Genomic DNA, 12587 nt, shown 5'->3' with positions numbered 1-12587 from the left:
TATTAGACCATAAACCTGACTTTTCAATTCTTCACAACATTTGATAAGAAACTGTGCGTGCAAGTGGCATTTTCCTCTAGAGAAAGGGGTGATATATTTCCTATCTTAAAGGCTCTAAGACTCAAATAAATGAAAGTGATATCATCAAAGTCCAAATTTCAACTATATTGTTTTGCTTCGGGTGAGCGTGTTTAAAAAGGTTCACCCTAAAGTCAATGAAAGCGATATTGTTAAAAGGCAAGATATGAAGCCTGATCATATTTACAGTTCAATGGCGATGCGTCGATGTGGCAATTCTGCTCTCTCAGATTAATTGATATATAGTAATGCAAATTTGAATCATCTTCGAAAACTGAACGAGGAGCAGATGATTTTTTTACACAAGTACGTCACTTAGGTACTTGCATAATGCTTTCCAACACAACACTTCTACTTTCGATAATGGCAGATAAAATCGATTATGATCATTACATATGACTTCACCCGGGAACCACAAACGCACTTGCCAGCAGCTTTTCATCAGTTGAATGTTTAAAAGATGCATCGTATAATGAAAGGATTAATCTTTGACTTGATATCATTGCGATTAAAATATTGGAAACAAATGATATTTTGCTCTTAAATAGTATATATTATAACCTAAACATGGACTATAAGCTAGGTGATCATTTGCCTGGCGTAAGGAGGGCAAACGGTCTGTTGCCTCACCTTAGATTAACAACGCAAACGGTAGCTATAGCACTATTTGTCATTGCACATTATTCATCATTTTCATGTTTTACCTTTGGGCACTCATTCATTCTTCCGAGTCGTCGGGGGCAACTGCGCGATGTAACGCATCAGAAATTCCAGCTTTTCCATGAACACTTGGGGCGCCTTTTTGTGCGTATAGTGAATATATGCAGAGGGGGCACACTTTACTATCAGTTAGACTTCAGTCGACTTTAACTGGGGGTTTTATCTGTCCTGTTAACGTTATTGACAGTCTTGACAGTGTTCTATTTAGTAAGCGTGTTTGATCAATTGAAATTTTTTTGCCAATTTTTTCTGTCAAGAATTGTTAAATTTACGTGTCAGGGGTTGTGTCGGAGCCGCATCTCGTCGCCGTCGAAGTTCGCCAAAAAAACGTGCATGGCCTTGTGAGTGCGTCACCTTCGAATGGGAGCTCTGCTTATCACTTCCCACCAGGATTTTGCTGGGCTTAAAGCCTATTACAGGTCCCCAATATTGGGTGTTTATGAAACGTTTTCACTTGTTCCCTTTGAGGAATTCTCTGTTTTTTCAGTTATGCTTTCCGTCATGGTCGGATTCGGCTGTGCCAATCCATTGTGTTGGGTGTTGAAGTGTGTACAAGGTTTTTATTATTTCGTTTAGTGGAATTTAGTGTGTTTTTCCCTAATGGTTGGATTCGGTGTGATTGTCCACTGTGTTGGGTATTGCTGTATGTACAGCGGTTTTCACCTTTTCCCTTTGTGGAATTTAGTGTGTATTTCGACGGTGTTTTTCCCCACATTATTGGATCGGCTGGACCAGTAGCAGAGACATTTTATCCGCTTGTGTGAGGCTGTTTATTCATGGTATTACCCAGGCTCCTTTAATGAATTCTCCATATTTTGGTTCTATCTGCCACTGAACCATAGTTTTTCGAAGTTATATTTGTTCAAAATTACGAGTTTTGTATAAAGATTAGTCGCATTATAAAACTTTATAACAGGTCGAGTGCAACCACTTTACCGAAACCCAATCGAATAATTTTTCTGCCTAGTTTTTCCTTTGTTTCCAGTGACGGGCATGGTTCATTGAAAAAACGATACGCACCAGAAGAGGGCACATGGCTCAAATGCTACTTGACGCATAAGTGCGTTCAACGGCTGCAGCAGACACTAGGGCTACGAGACAACACTCAACAAGATCAACTTGAAAGAGTGTTATTCGGATTTTTGTTTTCTCTTCTGATTACCTTGCAAAAAGCACGATACGCACCAGAAGAGGGCACCTGGCTCAAATGCTACTTGACGCATAAGTGCGTTCAACGGCTGCAGCAGACACTAGGGCTACGAGACAACAATCAACAAGGTCAACTTGAAAGAGCGTTATTCGGATTTTTGTTTTCTATCGTTCCTCTAGGCCCCATACTGTGTTCCATCTCTATCAATACTAGAAAAGCCTATAAATCTATCCGTTCTAGTTGGGACACCTTGGTAGCAAAGCTCAACTCCCGATTTAGCATACCCCATGTATTAACGAGAGCTACATCACAATTGGTAATATGGGTTATACTCGCCCCATCGACATATCATTGTTAACTTCATGATCAATGCCTTTAGGCAAGCAACAGGTTCATCCTATGACATTATTCAATTCGTTGCCTTTTGAAGGCTAGCCAATCAGAACAGTATAGAGTTGATGTACAAAATCACATTGCCATACTTTAATTTGCAGTTGAAAATTGTCAAAAGAGGCGCAGCATTGTTTGTAGCCTGTGTTTGTCTACTTACTGTACTAAAGTGCTATCTCAGTCAGCCGGCATTAACAAAAAATGCCATATGCTGCCATGGCGATACAAATATTTATGCAACGTTAACCAGTGTGTGATCCTTTCGTACGGAACGATGCGCCCTTAACGTTCATAGTACATTTACCACATCGATTATGTACTATCTCCTCAACCTTGACATGTGTAATAAACTGTTTTTGTTGTTTGATGCCTCTTAGCTATGATAGTGACAGGCCATTTCCTGACGTAAGAAAATATTTCAGAAAGTGACACATATCCGTGATGTCAATTGCGTTTGAGCTTTTTGCAAGGTAATCAGAATTCACTTACGCTGACTTTGAATTAGAGAAAATGCGTTTCTAAAATTGCATTTAAGGGCTTTCTTAAATGTGATTTCTTCTTAAAATGCATTAAATAAACACATATTCGTTTTGCTTTCGTTGAAAACAATCAAGTTTTATTGCTTCTGTTGAAAAATATTATCACATTTCATACTGAAACGGCGATACTCCAGGATTTTGTACTTATATGGCTATACGACATGTCGGTAATACCGAGCAAGTACAAGCCAATGCTGAAAAATGTTGAGACTTGTTTATCTGTAAACATATTATTCTTTCTATTTTGAATACAATGTGATGCATTTTTTAAAGAAAACAGTCGATAATTTTTGTCAAATCATAAATTTTTAGCACCAGAAAGCAGAACGACTTTCACATTAATTTAGAAGATGCAAAATGGCGAAACAAATTGAATGGCAAAATATGGGAAAGGGAAAGCTGCTTATTGCTGGAAGATTTCAATTGTATTGACGCAGATAAAAGTCGTAACGTATCAGTCATACTTCAAAGTCCAATAGAACGGAGGACAGAGAATTGTTCTTCACAGTATTATTACAGGGGGTCCTGTTCTTACTTAGTCGCATTTTAGTATATAGACAAGCGTAACAGAGCTCACGATGCATCGCCCACTCATTTATCATCACTTCAAGTCATCATCCTTAAAGAAAGCTAGCTTGCTTTCGAAGACGAGTAAGTTTATTGTTAGACAAAAACGTACGTGCATTTCAGCACTGACAGAATGTGAACACATACCTCTTCAAATTCTAAAGGTAAAATTATACTAATACAATTCACGAACTATATGCTGCAAAGAATACATTACGAAGTATGAAGTAAAAATCCCTCTTTAACTAAATCCATTGTGGTTAAAACTGTTATTAACAATTACTTACTTACATGCAAGCATTTCAGTGATCTTCAGATGATTAAACTGACTTCTAACTGTCGTTCGTTCAGCTGTACAGCTGTGCGGAAACATGTAACCAACGTATTTTTCACCGTTTGTGTTTTCCAAGTTTGTAAACTTTCATATTCTTTTACTTTTAAACCTCGCGTATCATTTTCTGATTTTCGTGATTGGCTGCGACTCACTCATTTGATATTATTGGGCCAGGAAACTATTGCAATATTGCCCCCTTGTGTGTGACGTCGCCACATTTCGATATACCGCATGACGATATCATCTCTGGCCCAGAATAACAAATCGTCGCGTATTTGAAGAAGAGTATACACTCGACAAAATGCTTGATATGCGCTTAGCATATTTTCGTATATATTTACGTATATGGAACACAATATTAATTGCACACGCAGCGTATATCAGCGTATATGGAACATTCCAATACGTTGATATGCGTAGCGGATTTCTATGCAGATCATGAGTATACGTAATGCAGATCTTTGCACACTTAGTGTGCACTGTAGTTTTGCATTTTATTAGTATACGAACGTGTATACTTAACGTACTTGACACATGTACAGAATCGGTATAAGTGTATATATTGTTGTATATCAAGCATTTTGCCCAGTGATAATTTGTTCCGAAGTATATTGTATTGACCTAAAGGCTACATACATTTCCATCTATTATGTCGAATCACTGTAATTTATATATTCACGATACTTCTGCCATCTCAAAATTCTATAAAAACTACGTAGAATAATTTCTTGCAAGAAAAGTGGGACAGATTTTAAATTGGCATAAGTGTGTCTGCATTGTTAAGGTGCTTTTTTGCTCGACAAACGTTTATTAATGTGTGTGTAGATGCCTTTTTTCCGGGTGTAATTTTTTCAATTGAGTAGCGGTCTTTGTTGTATTTTTCTGGTATATTTTGTAAACTTGCGCCTAAAGCCAAAAGCAGTAACATATTCAGCACTGAAATGCCTGAATTTTATTCGTATCTTAATCAGGTTCATACAACTTACACATGCCATTTTCTTTTAATATCCGTGCAAATGTAAGCTTGTATCTTTATAAATATTTGTGATATGATACGACCCATTGAATCAGGGTGAAAAGCTAAGATTCTTGCAACTCTTTCCTCAACAGACAGCGCTTTGATTGTTCTTCTTCTTTTCACAACATTTCTTCTTGCATCCCTTGTTTGTCGCAAAACGTCGCCGAGAACAGACCCTGGCAATGACAGAAGTAAACCGGGGTTTTAAGCAATGATAACCGTAACAAAAACATAGTTACACGCCAAGAGATATATAAGTTCGTCAACGGTTTTCTACATATCTTACTGTGCAACGCGAAAAGTGCCATTCGTATTGTTTCGAGTCCTCATGATAGGGCTGTGTATTCACGTAAAATTAATTATTAATGTAACGTTTGATCAAATCGTCTTTTTGTATGCTTGTTACTTTGATGGTCTTATGCTGTAGTTGTTACTACTACCCGGTCATGTCTTATCATCTTAGTATGATTAAACGATTATGAGTTTACTTTATCACCTTGCAATAAAATAATAAAAAGCTTTAAGTATTGTATTTCAAAGAGTTTGAAACAAAACATCGCTGATTTTCCCGCTCATGCGTTTGATCTAAAAATATCGGCCGTATTTGATAAATTGTTGACAGACATCAGGATATGAATATCATAACTAATCGTTACATCGAACAATTGACAGTATAGGGGCAGGACTATTGTTTTTCACTAAACGCAGTGCAGCCTGTAACGAGACAATAATCTTATGAACGTACACGGCATTAAATCATGTACGATTTTTCAAGGAAAAGTATAATCTTGCTTAGGAAAGCTAATGAGTTTACCTGGCCTTCGATTAGTAGCTCTAAATCTACTGTCAATTGCTCAGCTGAAGGCCTCATTTCCAAAGGCCTCTCCCAGCATTTGCACATAATTTGATATCTGAAGTACAAAATACAGAATCAAAATGGCTGAGCCTTGAGTACACTGTCTTATGTAAAATGTCATGCATGAAACATTAATTTACATATTATACATATACATGTACTGAATATATAATGTCACGAAGTTTTGAGCTTTATTACAGTTGTCATCATTGCAGGGCAGGGTTTTTCTCACGGGGTCGTTAACATCGAGCCGTAACTATAATAACAAGTGAAATAATGAAAATATCATCAGATAATAAATGTCGCACGGCCCGATGTCTCGTTTCAGATTTAATTAATCGCCGGGTAGCACGGCGGTAGATTAGAAGCGGTGAACGGATTGTACCGTATATATTCCTTTAGTACATTCAGCATATCCATATGCATGTGGTGTCGGATCCGGGCAATCGATCCATGTCATCGGGTAATGTGAACGCTTTTCGTAATTTATGATTTATGATTTCGTCAAACGCGCAACCAACATTTTTAGGTCTACCTTTAAACCTGCAACTTTCAATATGCCTATTACTTTTTATGAACAAGTTTCATTTTCGATCTCGATTAAGTATGTAAAATTCACTTTGCCTCAAAATCCATTGTGGATTAATTAACTGTTGACCGTACTCGTATTTGATTGTCAACAACAACATTGCTTATTACACACTGTCACATAACGAAGGTCTTGACGAACTACACATTATTGGATACTTTAAAACAGTTTTGTTATAATGATTTTAAGATATTTGTTCTTGTTATTCAATACAAAGAAACGTGTTTCTTTTCAACAATTTGACTGCACTCGGGAGTTACTTTCGAAGTTGAAAAAGTATTTTCTATTTTACAAATATATCGAAAAGGTTGCTGACTTTTACCAAACATGAGTATAAGTTTTACAAATGTGTTACTTTATTATTCCTGCAGAACTTACTTGGATACAATTACTTGGGGAATAGTTCGATTGCATGCTTACTATCACGACAGGTTGCCTTGAATAAGCAGGAACATGGTTACGAGCTGACGCTAAACAGGGATAGTTAGCTGTTCTCCCTTGCACAGGAGAAGATATATGGGTCATGAGGCAAAAAGCAATTAACTCACGCTTCATCTGTGCACATCTTTGGTTTTGGTAACCTTTCCCCGCTAGCTATCCTACGAATGAACTGGTAAGAGGAAACATCTTCAAACGGAACTGCGCCTGTGTATAAAATATATGCCACCATTCTTGCAAGAGATACTACAGAAAAGCGATTTTCTATTTATTGGAGTTGTCAGTGTCTCCAACATCACTTGCCTTATATACGTCCTGTTCTTACTAACACACATTCGAAACCAGTACTATATAGCTCTTTTACCGGTTCCATGATGCAGTGCGCGCCAGGGTATACAAACCGTACGTTACGCATAGAACTTTTTAGCCGTAGGGTACACGCAGGGTACGTTACTCATAGAACTCTATGGCAGGGTACATTCTGAACCTATATTTTCGTTGCTGATGGTTAGATTATACATGGGGCATTATTTGGTATTGCAAATTTGTGTCATTCTTCTATAACAATCCGTTGTACAAAACAAATCTGCATGTTTTCGCTGTTTTTAGCTTTTATACGGAGTTTGATAAAGTCACTACAATGCATTGTGGGATAACCGGGAAAAGGTCTATTGAACCATGAAACATCACGTACAGATTAAGTAAATTGTAGTAGTCTGGGAACATTAGTCATTGCTGGCGTATATTCTGATACAACCGTTGTAAATTACAATTAAATTAAGTGCATAATGTCTGTTTCGTTATCAAACATACCATGTGTGGCGACTTCCCAAAATATCACACCGAAAGACCATCTGTAATACAAAAAAACCCGACAAGAACGATTATCTTATGGAGAAGGTATGGCCCCTCACTGTGGTTAGATGGTTAATGCATTGTGAATATCAACTCTAACAATGACATTTTTGCTATCCTTTAGACATTATTTTGCCTAATAGGCTAAGAAGCTTTGTGCGAAGCTACACTTTAATGATCAATATCATCGAAATTACTGTTAACCTTTTGATTGAAGTTTCCACATTTACCAGGAAAAGTGTGATCACAAGAATAAAATAATGTTGTGTTTACATTTTATATATGTAGGAGTTTGCAATTGCTGTAGCATAATGAGAAAGTATTGTTGTGATTAATTGATGTGAATTATTTGTCATTACACGTCACTTTTGAAATGGAACTCTCCCCTTGTGAGAAATTCGGGCGGCATCCATCTTAGTGGTATTGCTGTGTTTCCTTCGGCCTGTCGAGATTAAAAGTGACATTTTTTAGTAGTCGGAATTCAGTCGCCAAATTATTGTTGTCATTACCTGAACTTAACTTCTTTCAAAACATGGGTGTGCGCAAAGAGATTCGAACTCACGATATCCGAAAAATTCCACATCAACCCCTTTAGTATTCGATAAGGTCAGTTTAAGGTCTAAAGTAATACTCGAGTTGAAGGGTTCAATAACTTTTTGTCCAAACATTAAATGAGGTATTTGAAACTATCAGGTGAGTTGACTTACCCATGGTACCTTTACGTACACTCCTCCAGTTTCACTGACATCTCTGCTGAGACCGAAGTCACTAATTTTGGCAACGTTGTCATCAAATAGTAAAATGTTCCTCGATGACAAGTCCCTATGTAAAATCTTTTATATGTAAAGGGAGAGTATATGTGACCACACTGATAGGCAATTTGCTAAAACCCCATGATCTTACATTTGCTACGTAAAAAATGTTGTCCATTTAACAATCTGTCATTCATTATTTTATATCACGCCGATTGAGTCAGTCGATTTGAGTGGTGAATGTGTGCGTTTCAACTCGCAAAAGATTGCATGAAAAACCGGAACATTTGTGATTGCATTACCTGTTTATTCTTCATGTACTGCATTCCACGAGTTATGTGCTGTGTGTAGAAGAGCAACAACGTATTTTCCTCTTCTGTCATTTTGTCTCTATGGCAACGTAGACGATTAAGAAGATCTCCCATCGGAGCATTCTCCATAACAAGGCATTTATCGTCTGCAAAATGCATAGAAACCGCTTACTCTGAAATACAGTTCATTGGAAATTGTAAGCTATTCTTTCACTTCTACATTCGCTCAAATATCACATTCCGTGTTCTTGGAATAGGATAGCATGTTTGCGATGACCTTTTTAATAGCTTCTTCCATTGACATATACATAGACAGTTCCTTAATAAATCTCTTCCTCGGTTTTTTTAATTTTCTGTGATAAGACTATCATTTTACGCAATCATCTGAATTACATTTGTCGATCAATAAAATCATTGTTTTAAATGTCACCTATAGTAAAAGAAAATTGGCTACGCATATCTAATTTAAGAAATAAGTTCACATAAATACATATTTGTTATTATTGTGCCGATCAGGTTTATTATGTTTGAAACACTTAAAATTAAATTTCTTTTGACCGTACCTCTTTGCATGATGAAACCTTTCAATGCCACGATGTTCAAGTGACCATTCAGCTTTATCAAACACCGAATTTCGCTTGCAAAGTCCATGTAAGACTTGTTATTCCTTCCAGCTAAAATACATAAAAAGGAGAGGCCTCAGTCTGCTAATTGCCGAAAGATCACGAAAAATCATCAGATTTAAGGAGTTACAAATGATGATCTGATCACGCACTAGCAAACACTCGAAATCTCGATCGATAAACATACACAAATTATCCCTTGCCCATACATATTTACAGTCTTTACAGCCACCAAGTAAGAAACATTCAAGGCTGTTATGATTTTGACTCCCTATCGTCTAAGGCCATTCTGTTATACGCTAATTACTTACTGTAGCATTGTAAAGGTTAAATATTCGTAATTATTGACTCACTTGGTAGTAGTGATTTGATTGCCACCTCTTCGACAGCTTTGCTACCCCTCGGCTTGTAATATCCTTTATGTACTTGACCGGAAGAGCCCTGTCCAAGCAATGTCTGTGATTTTCTCAAACAGGTGTTCGCAATTGACCATTTATCATGTTGCCCTATATGTTCCTACAGTTTGAGTAATCAAGTTTGTCAATCAACATGGTTGTAATTGCATCTACTGCATTGCCATGGCAACGTCAGTACGTACACTGATCAAATACAGTAAAGACAGCAAGGTTTATAATTTTGCACCTTTCGACCTTACTGATATGATCAAAAGTTCACAAGTAATAATGTGAATCTTGTATCGTATTTACACCGTCAACACTCGATTGTCTCAAAGCTTACCCTCATAACCTCGTGTATTTCTTCCTGATCATTGTTGATACGCCGGTATTTCCGTAGGTTCTTTTTCATTCTTTGATAGCACAGGAAGCAGGTCACTAATGTTATAACAGTTATCACCACACACGTTGAGAGGAAAATAATCAATATTTCATTTTCAGTCAGATTTTTCGGCGGCCGCGATACTGTAGGATATAGAGTTAAGGAAAAAGTTAAAAGTGTTTGTGCCAAACAATTATTTATGCACCGTGATTTCAAATATTTTCAAATCACTTCTCGGCTAGTGTTGATGATCAGTCTTTTTAATTATTTGTATTTCGTGACACTCGCAACTTAAACATAGCCCTTTAATATCACATAGCATCCTGAACGTTATAAGTTTAAGTTTTCCTTTGTCGACTTTTCTGTTAGGCAGCATTGGGAAGAAGCTGCAGTTTATCAGCTTGTTGTGAATTACACCTACACCTCCATACCCCTACCTTCATTGCAGTGACGTCCTTTCCATCCAGAATGGCACATACAACCGACGTGTTGGTCGCAACTCTCTGCATGAAGACAAGCACATACATTTTCGCAGTCTTCTCCCCATCTGTTGTCGAGACATCCTATAAAAGGATGTAAATACTGTTACTTGATTTAAGAATTTTCGATTTATATCAAAATATACGATGCCATACCGTGATATCTTGAAACAATGTGCAAGCGATGCCACATATTTTCAGTTATAAAACTATTATTCTTCGAAGAATAACATTGGGCGATACAGTTTGGGTATACGACTAATCGAAGCGATCATATTATAATTTTGTAAACTCCATTTATACTGTTTGAGCAGTCAAACAGATCAAGGATAACAACAGATAAATGAATGCTCCATCACTTTTAAGTTTGTGTATATTTTCCATAACTTTATTGATGAATCGGGAATAACTGAACCTTATTCCCTTTTAAAACCTAGAGAAATAAACGAGTACATAATTTTCCAAAAGTTTTCTTCGTTCGGCAAAGGGAAATACGAGTGACATAATGACCGTGTCCCCATGAGTCGAATACGAGTGGTGACATGGTCATTACGTCACTCTTATTTTCCAAACCGAACGAAGAAAAGTATTAGGGGTTAATATATTCATCTTATGCACAAGCAAATAATTAATATTTTATGCATAACTATATTATATATTTTCCACACACATGTTCCGCGTTTAAACTTCTGAACTACTTTTGCAATAATATCAATACACAGTGCACAAGTTGTCAATCATGTATAGTCGTCGATCGCGTGAGCGAGGGAACACGGCGCTTAGGACCTTGTCACACCTTGACGATTTATCCAGCGTATGCCGATGTATCAATTTTTTTATAAATCGCTGGCTTGCTGAACTAACGATATATTTTTCAATTTTGGGTTTTTACATAACGTATTCATAACGTATTCATAGGTTCAATGACGCTTTGGGTACGCTAGACAATTAACTCGACGCATTTCGACTTATGAGTAACTTACAAGTAACGTGTGTGAACGTGCGTCAACGAGCGCATAACCTATCTACAGCTTATGGCCCGCGTTTGCGGAATGTATGAGCAATAGGCTGGCATACGTCGAAGTTTTGTACCCACACAAAAATATTCGACGACCTCGCCGTACTACTACGTATACCAGCGAGCTTCAGCATGCTCTTAAGGAGGTACGCTACCATTCCAAAAAATGTTGGGACATTCTTGAAGTTGACTTTTCAGAAATAATCTTTATGTGTACATTGCAAAAATATGAAAAAATATGGGGTACCCACGCAAAATTTTTGAAAAAACACATGCCAAAACTGACAGAAAACCACTAAATCTCCCATTTTGCGAAAATTGCACTTACCAGCAGAATCTTTATTTTATCGCAAACGATTAACAGATCCCAGTGTGCATACCACATTTTTGCATCGCCAGGACAGCTGAATTAGGACAATCAACTAAAATTTGTGATGTCTTGTCTTAAAAATTAAATATTAGACCCTAAATTTATCATTTAGCTGTAAAATTAGTCTTTTTTAAAAATATAAACTTCATATAAATGCACAAAATAATTTTCAAAATGTTAAAAAGTACAGCAATATCTATCAATCAGACAATGTTCTTTGATTTAGAAGCAAAACAAGTTGGGGTCACCACGCAAATTTTCTTACTAAACAGCAAAAAAGTGACGAAAAAAGGTGAATTTTGTTAGACCTGAGATTTGACCCTCTAGCTTACTGATATTATGTCAGAGCTACAATTGTTAATTATTCTCTACTGATCTTTCAAAATAAAAATAACTGTCGATTTTTCAGTGCAAAAACATAATTTCGATTCTTTTGATTCATAAAAACTTCTGAAAGAAATATTATAAGGTCACTAGCATGATTTTATGCCATTTTGTCCTGTTATTCACGCTCACCAGGTTAGGTAGTCTAAAAGGAACATGTACATCTTCTGGACAAAAGAGGGCGCTCTCCTATATAGAATGGTAGCGTACTACCTTAAATTATACAAAACTTACCCATAACGTACTCTACGTATGTCCAGCGTATTCGACATTTTTTTTCCTACGTTGGCATACGCTGGCTAAATCGTCAAGGTGTGACAGAGCCAAAACGTTTGTGTT

General features: G+C 36.9%; 1 protein-coding gene across 2 annotated transcripts in view; it reads right to left on the bottom strand.

Moving 5' to 3' along the window:
• LOC139130849 (receptor tyrosine-protein kinase erbB-2-like) overlaps positions 1-12587 on the bottom strand; it is a 232645-nt gene that overhangs the window by 148526 nt on the left and 71532 nt on the right. For both annotated transcript variants that reach the window (XM_070696648.1, XM_070696647.1), the window contains one exon: positions 10435-10560. In XM_070696648.1, coding sequence (XP_070552749.1) covers positions 10435-10560 — 126 coding nt within the window. The remainder of the gene's footprint in view (positions 1-10434; positions 10561-12587) is intronic.

Source organism: Ptychodera flava, chromosome 4, assembly GCF_041260155.1.
Source record: "Ptychodera flava strain L36383 chromosome 4, AS_Pfla_20210202, whole genome shotgun sequence".
NCBI lineage: Eukaryota > Metazoa > Hemichordata > Enteropneusta > Ptychoderidae > Ptychodera > Ptychodera flava.
Note: the sequence above shows the minus strand (reverse complement) of the source record. Positions and strands in the feature narration are given on the sequence as shown.